This window comes from Schistocerca nitens, chromosome 3 (genome assembly GCF_023898315.1).
Source record: "Schistocerca nitens isolate TAMUIC-IGC-003100 chromosome 3, iqSchNite1.1, whole genome shotgun sequence".
Classification (NCBI taxonomy): Eukaryota; Metazoa; Arthropoda; class Insecta; order Orthoptera; family Acrididae; genus Schistocerca; species Schistocerca nitens.
The window spans coordinates 714,882,784-714,897,379 of NC_064616.1; the positions used below are offsets into that span (position 1 = coordinate 714,882,784).

The 14,596-nt window shown below is 36.8% G+C and overlaps 1 protein-coding gene across 1 annotated transcript in view; it reads right to left on the bottom strand.

The window, feature by feature from the left end:
- Positions 1 to 14,596, bottom strand: part of LOC126249733 (endoribonuclease Dcr-1-like) — a 284,524-nt gene that overhangs the window by 26,649 nt on the left and 243,279 nt on the right. The window contains exons 19-22 of the mRNA XM_049951411.1: positions 12,949 to 13,202; positions 11,327 to 12,741; positions 2,922 to 3,515; positions 2,379 to 2,610 (exon numbers count right to left, since the gene is read on the bottom strand). Coding sequence (XP_049807368.1) covers positions 2,379 to 2,610; positions 2,922 to 3,515; positions 11,327 to 12,741; positions 12,949 to 13,202 — 2,495 coding nt within the window. The remainder of the gene's footprint in view (positions 1 to 2,378; positions 2,611 to 2,921; positions 3,516 to 11,326; positions 12,742 to 12,948; positions 13,203 to 14,596) is intronic.

A 14,596-nucleotide genomic window follows, 5' to 3' on the forward strand; every position in this document is an offset into this window, starting at 1 on the left:
AACATATGCTACTTTTTGTGTGGGATGGAAAAACTGATACATGTGTTAGCAGCCAAAACCTAACCTTCCGAAATGAGACGTTCAAACCAGACCACTTACATTCTATAGATGAATTCATAGCACTGGAAAAGGGACAATTCATTATGGAGCAAATATTTCAACACACACAACAGAATTGTGAGAAGCAATGGCTGAGCATACACTGTAAGTATCACACTTTTTAGCACTATGGTGGTTCTGGTTATGTTTTGTGTGGCCTACATCTATTGTAAGTGAAAAACTGTACCCCTTCCAGAACCCCCAGCATGTCAAATACCAGTCAAGAGGTTTGCTAATAGAAGTAAGAATAAATAAGAAAGAATTAGGGTAATGAATTATGTTAAGTGAGGAACAGTACATGAGATTGTGAATTATAGTGCGATTGTGAGTGGTGTGTGAAAAATGATTGTATTAGTGTATAAACAGTAAATCAGAGGAGATGTGCCCTTGTACGAATATGACTTCCCTGAACAGTGTATAATAAAATAAGGTTTTAGAATCAAGAGCATAATTCAGTAACCATGTGATTTGAACTAGACAGAATGAGAGGAACCACGACCATTGTATGTAATTGTATTCTGTGCATGTATGTTAAGACTATTTCAGAGGCACCTCAGGGAAATTTGAGTGGGATTTCTTAAAGACTGGGGGATTGTAGTACAGCATAATAGTATGCTTGGTGCAGCCAGAAGAAATTAAAAGACCTTCCCAATTGACACAAGTGTCAAGGCAAAATGGGTCAATGGCCAGGTGGAATCCCAGCATGAAAGGACTGCTCGTTGTGCAGCAGCAAACACAGAATGAGCTGAGCACCCTATCCAGCAATGTAACTGAATAGCATCAAGGCAACAGAGAGATATTGTCATAATGGTGACTGCACAAAGTGTCACAAGAAAGCTGAAGCAGGACACAATAACAACTATTCAGCACAATGACTGCATAATACGCCCACTACATGAAAGGTGAAGTTGGGATACATTTCAGCAGCTGCCCGCACAAGAAAAGAATGGTGAATGATGTCATTGCAGCCTCACAGCAGTTGGACCCATGAGCCCATCCTTCACAAATACTACTTATGTTCTGGCAGAGTTCTATTCAGTTCTGCAGCTGTCCAGCCAGGACAGGAGGCCTACAACAGTCGATTCTCTGCTCATTTAGTTGCTTTACATCATCTTTGGAGCAGTAAATCCCGTGAGCTGCAACACCAACCATGAGTCAAGACTGATTGGGAGCTATGGCTGTCACCATCCCGCATGCCTTCTGGAAGCTTAACTAGCAGAGCCTGCTACCAGATTATTATTCATCATCGTGGAGGCGTGTCACTGCTGCCTCTCACCTCTCATTACTGTGGCAGACTTTGATGCTGCTGGTCTCTCTCCTAGTGCATGGCCACAGCACTTCTCTGCATGACTTCTTGTACTCTGAGCACAGTTAGTAGATGACTTCCTCATGTGTAGTATATGACAGGGTCACAGGAGCCCTGGCCATCATCTTCCAGAAGGTGTGTGTAGCCTCACTTGGCATGGGTGTGACTGTATGCTAACATAGGCAAGGTTGCCAGCCTCGTGTTGTCATTGTAGCTGAGTTGGCACCACTACTGGCAGCAAACCTATGCTGACTCAAGCATACTGCGGTGGCCGACTTCCTCCAGCCCAGCCATCACTGGCCACCCAAATGTCAGTATCTCAACTGTCGTATTTTGTGGACAATAAATGTTTGTTGGTGCTTTAATATTTTTCTTAGTAATACCTCCAGGATTCAGACAGGCATCTAATCTCTGATTCAGCGTTATCCACATTCCTACATTTTGCTCTGTCAACCTCATGACCTCGAACCACCACCCACTAGTGTCCTACCCTCAGGGTGCTACATTACTGTTAAAAATCAAATGAAGTACAGTTTGTGCAATTTATACATAGTAATTTGTACTGCTGTATTACTTCTGAATCACTCAAAGATAAGTGTGTTTCTGCTTCTTTATGTCATTAAAATCAAATAGTTGAGTATGTTCAGAGTTACAAAGCTGCATTGATACAAATATTTTAACATTCAGCATGGCCACTGCTTGTATCTATTTTCTGACCTAAGAGAATAATTATTTCCTTATCATATTTGACAGATGATTAAAATCTACAGTTATGAGGAAAAACACACACACACACACACACACACACACACACACACACACACACACACAAAATTAATTATTGTGTGTTACATGAAATATGCAAGGAAATGGATGTTTTCTGATTCTCATATGATCACGTTGAAGAGAATAACTTGAGATTAAGAACTAAATTAAAATTCCTTACACTTCAGATAAAGCCAAAATATATTACCCAGAACAGCATCTCCAAGGAATTCAAGCCTTTGGTAACAATCTGTAAGTCTGTTTGGTGAGTAGGAAGCATGTGTGAGTGACTGTAGCAAGTAACTCCTATCACGAAATTTATACTGAATTTTTTGTTCAAATACATCATATCCATCAAGTAAGGCTTCCAACTTCCGCTCTGGATTTGAGACATTCCTGAGAAGTGGTGATGGAGGTGACTGCAGTGTGCCATATCTCACCTGTATGTAATAAACAAATTAATATGCCGTGAACAGTATAGTACTATATTGTATGAAACATTATTTTACAAACCCATACCACAAAGAAATTGGGAACTACATACTGGAAGTTACAGAATCTAATTTAATGGTGTATTGTTAGATGTCAAAGCCTTTTATTAATACTGTAGTGTTCTCTTCAATTATTGCAAATACACTATTCTTTCTGTGGATGTTTATTGAAATCATTTACTTCATCTTGTTAATCAAATTACTCAGCTAAACAAGTATCCTAAAGTGAAGTGATAAATATGTAAAGTCTATAATAATACCTGCTTCCAGACAGCAGTCCCATCACTGTCTTCACATACAAATGCTGGTTTTAAACTACCAACCGGTCTCTCCTCAGGAATGAGGTTTGGACCACTGCTTTTCAAAATAATTTCTTCTCTTGGAAGAACACAAATTCCTAACCATGCCATGAAAAGCAGGGCACCTCTTGGCCCACATGCAATGAGATATGCTCCAATAAGCGCTTCCACACAGTCAGCTACACTCTTGTCTGGAATACTATGTTGTGTTATCAGGTTATAAGGAATGAAGCACGGCATTTTATCAACACTGTCATACTCTTCTGCACGTATGGACACTTCACCTTCATCACAATCTCTACAACGCTGAAACTGATTGCAGCGTTCTCTAACAAGCTCACATATCTCCTCACGTGACAACGGTAATAAGTTAGGTATATCAGCACGGTTCCAGTGACTAGCAGGAATACCAGCTTCCACAAGAGCTTGTTCCAATTCACGAGGAACATAGTAACATGGTGGCAACCAGTTATCATGAGGCTCAAACTTTGTAGCAATCATACTTTCTCCAAACACTTTCCTCCGTCCAAGTCTGTATAAGTTAAGATTGCTCACCTGCAATGTAAATAAGAAATGCTGTTATGGAAACTGTTATTGATCATAAAAAATTGGAAGAGGCCAAAAATGATGAGAAATATAATGAAAATATTACTAACAATCTGTATCAAACAAGGAAAGATCTAAAATCTTGACAACTATGAAATTCCCCAACACAAATTTAGAAACGTAGAAAGGAGCAAACAAATAGTTCTAACATAATTGTTAATGGCAGTAAAATGTTACAGGAAAGTTACCATGTTGAATCCTTTAGAAGATTTTCCTGTTTTCTGTTCTGAAGTTTACTCTTTTTATTTTCTTTAAAGTGGAATATAATCCGTAATCATTCACATCAACCAAAATGTAAATTCTGCATAAAATGAGACTGACAAGAAATCAAAATGCTGTATAGTCCCGCAGAAAGTATTCCAGACAAATGAGAATATTGCAACAGTCCTGGGGTTCAACTAGTCCTATGAAGATAAAATCCAGAGTTTCTTAGAGCAACTTCAAAGAAAAATTTATGTAACTACAATCTTTTTTGTGTCAAGAGAGTAATAATCATTTAATCCTTTAAGAAAAGAAGCACATTATTCAGCACATAGAGTATCTATTTATGAGCAACTTTTTGGTTCTGAAAGATGTGCATATTGAATAAGATGTAATCTTGATAGCCATATCATGAACAACAAATAGATAGACCTACAGTATGAAAAATGGTTAACAGCTGAGCTCACTGTTGCTAATACAGCAGAACAGTTTTGTACAAATTCTGCAATTGAGTAGCTGCAGTGTCACTTCACTGTCACCCACAATTTAAAAGCATGGGATGATGAAAAGCTTCAAATGTTAGCATTGGCTGTAAAGTGAACAATCTTAACGCAGTTTTTGCTATGATCAATTTTACAATGTTCATAATTCTGCATAATCCAATTTATCTTCATGGATAGTCATTTTATAGATAACGTCATCAGCACTTGTACGTTCACCTGCTTTATTTCCTCGTTGATAGTACTGGGTGTCAATGTACTGCATTGTTACACTGGCTGAAAATGGGGGGTGGAAGTTCAACACTGACTAATGTAAATGATGTAGCCGACAGTTGCGTTTCACAGTTCTTTACTTTCACTGTTCACAACCCCCCAATATTACACAGTTACATGGCCAGTTCACTATTGGTAAATGTGATAAGCCTCATTAATAGGCAAACGTCAGCATATTGCTACAATAGTTTGCCATTGAACATCTATGAGCAGTAAAAACCTAACCACATAGTTCACAGTTCTTGTAGAATAATAAGGTACGTGTGACACTATTTCTCAAATAAATTGAACATCACTGTCATTACTTGATCTAACACATAGCCTATTTGTGTTACACTTATTCCACTGTTAAGTTGATGCATTTTTATAAATTTAACTAACACATAATTCCCGTCTGAACATCGGCTGTGAACTGGCTATGTAGGGACCAAAACTTTGTCCTTTATATATCATTACAATAATAGGCACTGAAACTATACATTGTTTGATATTTAAGTTACAGAAATTACAATTAAAACATAACTCAGTCAATTAACTGAATACACTGAAAAACTCCTCCTTTTTTAATAGTTTCTTCTACTGCAAAGGTTATGCCAAATTATTTGTTTAAATAATGAAATTAACAGATATAGTCATCCAAACAATACTTTTGGCAAACCTGGTAATTATTTTGGAATTAATTAAGGGCTGGCTTTACTAAAATGTTTTCAAATAGAGCCTAATAAATACTTTAAGAATTTTAGTAGTTCTTCTTCCAAACATTTATAATTAGTACACAATTTATATTTGTTTATAAGTCAACAACAGAATCTAAGTCACAAAACAATTAATGATTTCACTACATAACAAAGCTATTAACTATGAATGGTCAACATAAATTAGGAAATTAATTACATACACAAAACTAAGCACAAAATTAGACCTGGTGTACATTCCTTAAGACTGAGCACCAACCTTTCTCTTTTATGGAAATACATATTATACTCACACATGTTAATGGCAATTAGGCGAAAATGAAAATAAAATGAATTTAAGGAGGCAGATCGCAAAACAAGAGAGGACGTAAAGGGATCCCAGCTGGCTTCAACACACACTGTTTCCTTTGGTTATAATACGTAGTAACAAGTGTTCACTCTGTTTGGCCTCTTCCCACTATGCAGCATCCCAGGGAGCAGAGGTAAAAATTTTGGGTGGGTAATGTTCTGTCAATACTGGCACACGTAATTCATTCCAAGTTGAGAAAACAAAATCATGTTTAATTCCACCCACAACTTGACCCTGGATCATTACAATGTAACCTAAAACCACTAAATGCATTAAGGTTTTTAAGAAAAACTGAAGGTAACATTTCTTAACAAACTTCATAGGGATATAATTATGTAGAGTACCAGATAAATAATCCAGGGTCTTAAATGGAGTGTGCATAATGAAGACTTGTAAACATGCTGGAAAAGGGAATAATGTAGAGTGGAATGTGTGTCTGATACAAACAATGTCATCTTGTTTTAGAGGATGCAGCCAATTATGAGACATGTTAGTGGATTTTAAGTCTAGAAGTTCCAGTTCCGCCACAAGGATCCTGAGTATGTCCACACTCCAGGCAACAATAATATCTGTCCATCACTGATATTTTGCCTCTCTCTTTCCTCTTCATTTATCATACTGGATTCAAGGACAACACAGGAGACACTTCGATATGGAAATGAAAATTATAATTTTCTTGTATTCGTGGGACTAATTGATCCTTTGCAGATGCACATGGGAACAAAGGATTTAATTCCATACCACAACTGCCTCCCACCCCTATTCACCTGCCCCACTCTGGTCTGGTCTCTCTCGGCACAGATGTGAACATTATTCATAGTTCATACATATGTCCAATACTATCTAGAAGTTGCTTAACATTTTCATACATCAATACTGTGTGACAAAAAGTGATTGTCAAAACACAGCAGATAATCTGGTATAAAGAATCTTGTCAATTTATCTTCATGTGAAGTAAACAATAAAAACCAAATGCAAAATATTCTAATATAGATAACCATATACGGAATTTGTGAAAAATCTTATGTCTGACAGGAACAAACATTAACATGTGAGACTGATCACCATCACTATCAGGTCACAGCTTCAGTTTTCCAGGTGATTGTGGTAAGCATCATTCAACTTTTTCTATCCTTGTACAGATCTTCCTCATGGATACTGTCCCCAAGGAGACTACTTTCAGTGACATCCTCCTTGACAATGTCAATCCATGTTCTCCTTGGCTATCCAACATGTCTTTTCCCATTTATAGTCATTTCAAGGAATTTCTTGTCTATCCTGGTTTCTTCCATCCATTTCATAGGACCATACCACTTTAATTTGATTCAGCAGAGTTCTTCCAGTAGAATGAGCTTTACATTTGCATCCATTGTGTTCCTTTCATTCCTTACCTTACGGTTTTATGTTTGTCTCAGCATATATCTCACAAAATTCATTTCAACAACTTACATTTAGTTATTCTTGCTCCAACGAGTAAGTCCGACTGGGAATATAGTAGGTACTGAAGATGGTTAATTTTGCCTTTTGTGGCATCTCTCCACAGAGTGCAACTCCTTCCAATAGTTCTGAGTCCCCACCCAGTTCACTACACAGCCATGATTACAAGACACAAATGCAAGGAAGGAAGTGACAGGAAGGGTGAAAGTTACACTAGCCACCCTTAACTACAGGTGAAGATGGTTCAAATGGCTCTGAGCACTATGGGACTTAAAATCTGAGGTCATCAGTCCCCTAGAACTTACAACTACTTAAACCTAACTAAACTAATGACATCACACACATCCATGCCTGAGGCAGGATTGAAACCTGCGACTGTAGCAGTCACGCAGTTCCAGACTGAAGCACCTAGAACCGCTCGGCCACCACAGCCAGCACAGGTGAAGAGATGCACATTAATCTCACTTTTAATGTCATATAGGTAGACACTGTGACAGACACAAGCACTTCTATTTTCATCAAAGCATCACCGTCATGTTTGATGCTCTCTTCTCCCCGTCGCACCTAATGCGCATGTCAACATGGAAAACAGAAGTGAACTGATAAATATTTGGCAATGAATCTGAAACCTATCACTGCAGTCCCACCAAGTCTAACAAATATCTAAATAATCAGTTTTAATGATAAACAGATTTTTGTAATCAACCTTATCTTCATAAATTACTAAACTTCCCATCAAAACATTATAAACATATTCCCTCTTATATATAATACGATGATGATGGAATGCCACCATGCTAAGAACATGTCTTGTCTGGAAGACCGGAGCCTCGTTACTCGTTACTCTACATTGCCATTTAGGATGATTAATTCCTCATATAATTTCAGCAGCATTCTCCTAAGGTCATATAGTACTATCTAGAAAGCCAATGTGATTATGCATCATACTGAATGATATTATTACAAGCATTAGTTTCTCCCCAACAATTTGTGAGAGTTTCACTACAAAAAGATAAGTGACCCAAGAAATTTCATGTAAACATTTCATGTTTGTAAATTGCAATGATTATCATAAAACTTGTCATACAATTGAGTAGCCTCAGGCAATCAGTCTACACTGGCAATTCACTGTCTGTTATATTACGTAATGTGCAATACCTCCCTTTATGACCTTGTTTTTCTATATTACATGTAATTTATGTTCACCTGTTCTTTTTTATTTGAATCGTTTCTCATATCTCAATATACGAGGGTAATCCTAAAAGTAAGGTCTATTTTTTTATTAATACGTAGACCTGTTAATTGCTACAATGGTTTACATAAGTTTACAGCTTTAACATTTAGCTATTTTTTGACATAATCACCATTTCTGTCGAAGCATTTTTGTAGATGCTGTGGCAGTTTTTGTATGCCCATGTCATACCAGCTCGCCGCCATGCTGTTCAGAAAGTTATGAACCTTTTCTTTCACCTCATCGTCGGAGCTGAATCGCTTTCTGGCCAAATGTTCTTTTAACCTAGGGAACTGGGTTCCAAGTCAGGACTATACGATGGGTGGGTGATTATGTTCCACTGAAACTGTTGCAGGAGAGCAACGGTTTGCCGAGCGATGTGTGGGCGAGCGTTGTCATGGAAAATGTGTACATTCTTGCTCAACAGTCCTCCTCATCGATTCTGAATTCCCCGTTTGAGTTTTTTCGGAGTCTCACAGTACTTGTCAGCATTAATTGTGGTCCCAGCGATTCAGCTCGGACGACAACGTGAAAGAAGAGGTTCATAACTTTCTGAACAGCATGGCGGCGAGCTGGTATGACATGGGCATACAAAAACTGCCACAGCATCTACAAAAATGCATCGACAGAAATGGTGATTATGTCCAAAAATAGCTAAATGTTCAAGCTGTTAACTGATGTAAACCACTGTAGAAATAAACAGGTTTATGTACGTATAAAAAAATAGGAGACCTTACTTTTGGGATTATCCTCATACTGTAACTCATCCTACACACTTAAAATTCTGTTTTATTGTCTGTTACTAGCCCCACTCCTTACCTGACCCCTCCCCACATACACACATAACCTTCACTTTGCATCCAATCATCTAATCAATAATCCAGATCATGATAAGGTGGTTACAATAGTAGTAATGTATTTTATACTACAAAAATCCTGCAGACTATCAGTATGAAATGTATGCATATTAATGGCCTAGCTTTTGAGCATAGAAAGCAAGATTATATATGGCACAGGAAAGCTGATGATAGATCGTACCACAATAATGATTCAATAATGTAAGCAATGATGACTCATACCCAGTGATTATTGAATGCGATGTTCATGTCTTCACTAACCACCTAATTATACCCAGTGATATCTGAATTTAATGTTCACCTCTTCACTAACCACCTAATTATCATCTACATACACCCCTTAATGAAGGACTTCCCAAAGGTATGAATGAAGACTTATGTACAGAGTACAAACAGGATCCTACAATAATTCTTGCTGTAAACTCTAAGTCACACTTTGTCACAATGTCTTTAAAAGCAAGAGACCTTAACATGTGAGAAAAACCTCATGGCCAATGACAAACCTTCCATACACTGATGCATCCCTAGATGGTATGCACCAAGAATGTCAGTTTCAAAACTATCAGATTCTGAATGAATATTATGATTGATCAGTAATGGGAAGATATTTCGATTCAGCAAGCTCCATTGATAACTCAGTCAATGATCAACTTTTTTTAAGAAAGTGTTCCATCTGCCACGACATATTTAACAGACTGCCAGTAGAATACATACAGCAAGTATTTATGTCAAGACTCATTGTACAAACACAACACAGCAGCTGATTCATGGCCTATGCAACGCTTACAAATAGCACATTTTGTTTACTCATTTTATGATATATAACTATTTCTAACATGCTTAAAAAGTAGTATCATATGGTGAATATCACAAAACTAACATATGTAATGCACTACCTGACAATGCAATACATCTTGCAAATTATAACAATGACTTGCCTTCAGATGTGGAAACAAGTAACAAATCAGATTATGCACCTGGGTATCAACAGATTACACTGAGCAGTGTGTAATGAAATCCCAGTGTTGGTGTGTACTGTGTAATGACCTCCACGTATAGCAATGCTGTCCCTCATCTTAAGAGATTATGTGAAAATAAAAGATTACATGAAGACTGATTGTAATGTAATACTCAACAACCAATGTTGTCCCTCATTTCAAAATTACATCAAAAGCAAAACTGAGACCATATGTAAATCAAACAGAATGTAAAATTTACTAGCTTTTAACTGGACAAATAGATTCAAAATAATTATGACCAAGCATTCAACAGAGCTAGCCAATAGCTAATGATTTAAATACCTGAAATACAACACAAGTGGCTGAGGTCTTATACTGATACTGCTAAGGCTGTATTGGTACTCTGAAACTTAGATGAAATGAAATATCATGCACACTGACAATAAATGCACATTGCTAGATCTCACACACCATTTGAATTTGGACACTTCGTACATCACACAGATTGGTGGCTCAAAGTGCAAAGTGACTAAAGGAAATAGCAGTGGACTGATCATAATAGTTTGACTAGGCTCTCTCCACAGTGTGCAATCCTTTCTAATACTTCAGTTTCCCCACTCACTTCACTGAAGACACATTTTAAGCTTTTTGGAAGAAATCTGCATTTCTCATTGCCACTGACATATGTTATTTTTTCATCTGGTGCTCAATTCATCCCTTTTTTCATCATTCCTTGAGCCAACTTCGGTAAAAATATCTACATAATACATAACTCCCCATCAGGTGGGAAACTCCAAAATAATGTTATCCACCTAGTTTAGCACAGGGTGTTCAAGTAATGGGATGATCCATCCCTTCAGTGTCCATTCAACACAGAGCACGTCTCCCACTGACAAATGGGAGAGTGACTTGGTGGGGAAAGCACTTCATGCACTTGCTTAATATTGCGAGTCTTCTGGGAAACTTCTCTAGTTGTATTGACTATCTTGAACTCCCACAGCTGATGACTATGTGCTTATGGTGTAAAAGATGATGATGATGATGATGATGATGATGATAACACTACTACTACTACTACTACTGCTGCTGCTGCTACTACTACTGCTACTAAAATCTCTAAAATCTAGTGAGACAATTTAACCACAACCATACGTGTGAAATAAGCTTTTGAGAATGAATTTTAAAGAAAATTTGTAAACCACAAGAATATAAAAATGATATCACTGATTTTGAGGCAATAAATAAATGAATTATTTACCTGTTTGGATCTCAAATGGCTTAGTTTTCCCTCATGGATATTGTCATACGTACAATATAAGTACGTTGTGATAGCATATTTCAAAAATGAGTCACCTATTGTTTCCAGTCTTTCCAAGTTAATTCCATCATTGGCATTTGACATTGTTAATGCTTGAAGTATTATACTTGGACTTGGACCAGGATGCCCTTCAAGTTCTGGCTGTGCATCGAAACTAAATTTACTAATTATATCTTCCTCCTCATCACCATCAACATTCCATGACAATCTCCTGTCACACACTGTTACACTACCAGCTGTGTATAAAGCTTCTTTGGTATCTAAGTCATCATCGCCATTATCTAGTGAAAGTTTACCTACATTGAAGACTGTTTTACAGCCAGCTACAAAATGTGAATGTGAGAAGCTGTTCTGCAGAAGACTGCTATTTACAGACCTTTGTATATGTATTTCAACAGGAATATTCTGAAACTGCCCTGCACAAGAGGACAGGGATCTCACAATCTCCAGAGGCTGATCTTTTCTTATTAGTATACCACTCTTTCTTATATAACATATGTTCTTCTTTGTTGCTTCATCAAAATGATTTGCATACATTTCTGTAATTTTGTCAGATTCAGCATCAGATTTACTGTCACTGTCAGAATGACTGAAATGATTAACAAGTGAATCTAATGCGACTGCCATGTCCCAATTCCATGGCACTTCACTGGCTGCAACACTCGTTGCCACAACTGCACTGCTGCTTTTTAAAGCTGGTTGCTTGGTCTGTGGTTCATCCTCTACAGCCTCTGCAACATTATCACTTTTGAATTCAATTCTAATTCCTGAATGTACTTGAAAAGCATTGCAGTCAAAACTGTCTGTTTCATGTACAAGCTCATTGTAAGATTCATCTGATTCATATCCTATACAGTCACCATCAAAATTAGTAAAATGGTCTGCTCTCATCCAGCTACTTGGTGACCCATATCGTACCTTTCCTTCAAACTGAGCTTCAATTCCTGTTCCCCAGTCACTGCTTCCTTCTCCATTATGTAAGTCTGTTAACTCTGAATCATTTCCAAGCAATGTTAAATTTGATGGTAGAGCAATATTTGGATCAAATTCATCAATATCACCTGATTCCATTGGATTTCTTTCTGCCATGTCATTTGACCATGTACCAATTTCCATCCATTCACCAGACAATTTATTCTCTTCTTCTGTCAAGATCTCATTTGCAGTCTTCTTCTTTTGCTCACAGTAAATATCTTTTACTTCTGCTTCATTACTTGTCTTACTTAATTTAGATGTCACTGTTTCCTGCCCAAAAGTAACCACTTTGATTTCAGGTACTTTAGCAGCATTTTCTTTGGATCTTTTCAATACATCTGCTAGACTCCATCCAAAGTTCAATGGAGGCCACTCAAAATCTGTAAAGGAAATAAAAGAAAGTAGCAGTCTCATGATACATTAATATTCTCTGTCGGTCTAGCATCAATAATGAATATGTCTGACAAAAGCAGTAGTTTCAGCTGATGCAGCATGAAAGAAATGTAATTTAAATAAAAAAAACTCAACTAATTTCTTTGAATGTTTTTACATAGAAGAGGAAGAAAGCATATTGACAAGAACCAAACCTGCTGGAAGTTTCTCTTGGCCAAGTGCAATATTATTAGCTACTTGACATCTAATTTGATCTGCAAGTAAGAGTGCGTTTATCCTATAAAGAATACATGGGAGGCAAACAGCTTTTCGCCATAAAGATGCTGGAAAAGGATGAACAGTACATAACTCTGGAACCAAAATCTGCTTCTGTTCCAGATTTTCACGTTTTGCTTTTTTTGTTTCTTCACTGCTGGTAGGTAAAGCAACCCCTTTCCGGTTAACATACCTAAAAAAGAGCAAAAATAGCTTCAATTACAATAAGGTTTTATGTATGCTATTATATCTCTCTGAACTGAGAAGCAGTTTACCCTGCCATTGTATAGAGTTTACAATAATTTTGTTACCAATACATAACATACATCTTATTCTCTTGCTCTTAAAATATCAAGATGTGGGTATCAACAATAATGTCCTGTCTTTACTTTGTTCATGAAGAAGTCACCACATAATTCACAAAATTCTGATAAAATTTTAAAAATAAAATGAACTAAAATTACAGAAATTATCTGTAATGAAACATTATAGCAAAAGACTCTAAACCACAGCAAGAAACTCTTGTATAGAATAAAGGGAGTGTGCCACCAAGTAAGCCTTTTCATTTAAATTTTCTGGGGTTTGTCACTTACTTTTTCAGTTCTGTTGGAAGCCCAGAATTAAATCTGTTTCTTGTTTGCTAACATTAGAGGACAACATGTTGCTTCCTGTTTGCCAAACGTAAACTTAACCTATGGTCAGCTTTTTCCTTAATTCCATAATCCCCAAATTTAAGCTAAAGTATATAATGGTCAAAACAAATGTTTTTGTTAAAACAAAGAAGGTACATACCACCCTGAAGTCACCATTCACCTTTGAAAGTGCATTACATAAAAAGAAAAAAATGGTATTTCCTGTTAATGCTTATTTCATAAAGCTAAATTGAGGCCCTTATACATGAAATGAGATAAGCCAGCTAGTCATTTGTGTACTCATACAGATGAGTAAAATGCGCACGTCTATTGTGAAGATATGTATGCAAACCAGTTTGATAAAGTGGTTCCTTTAGTAAGCACAAACAACTGGATGGCGTATAACGTTCCGTGTATGGGGGCCTGAAGATGATGCCAACGAGGCACCAAAACTGGTAATAAAATTATTCCATAAATTTATGGCCATTGGATATATGTTTTCTGCTAGTCATTGACCAGCTGCAGTCCAATTCTTTCATTTATACAAGATAGAATTACAGAAACTGAATAGAGAATTGATATGTATCGCACTGATATTCATAAGCCCACCTAATAATTTGTAATACCCATGTTAGTCTTCAGTGATTCGATATTCAAAACCGATTCAATTTCCTCCTTGCTTGTTTCATGTAGGTGCATGTGACATAATTCTCTTGGGAGATTTGTTTCTAAACATTCTGCATTCTTATAATACTTAACAGTATTGTCTGTACTGACATTTTATAACTGGACCATGATTACCGTTTATATTATGATATAGGTCCCATTTCCTCCTACCATCACAGTATGTAATATGTACTATTTGATGAAACTGTATATACTTATTATTATTCTTATGTTTTTATGATAAGATTTTGTTCTTTTAGCTTAAGTATTTCAAGCTCAAACATTTGCT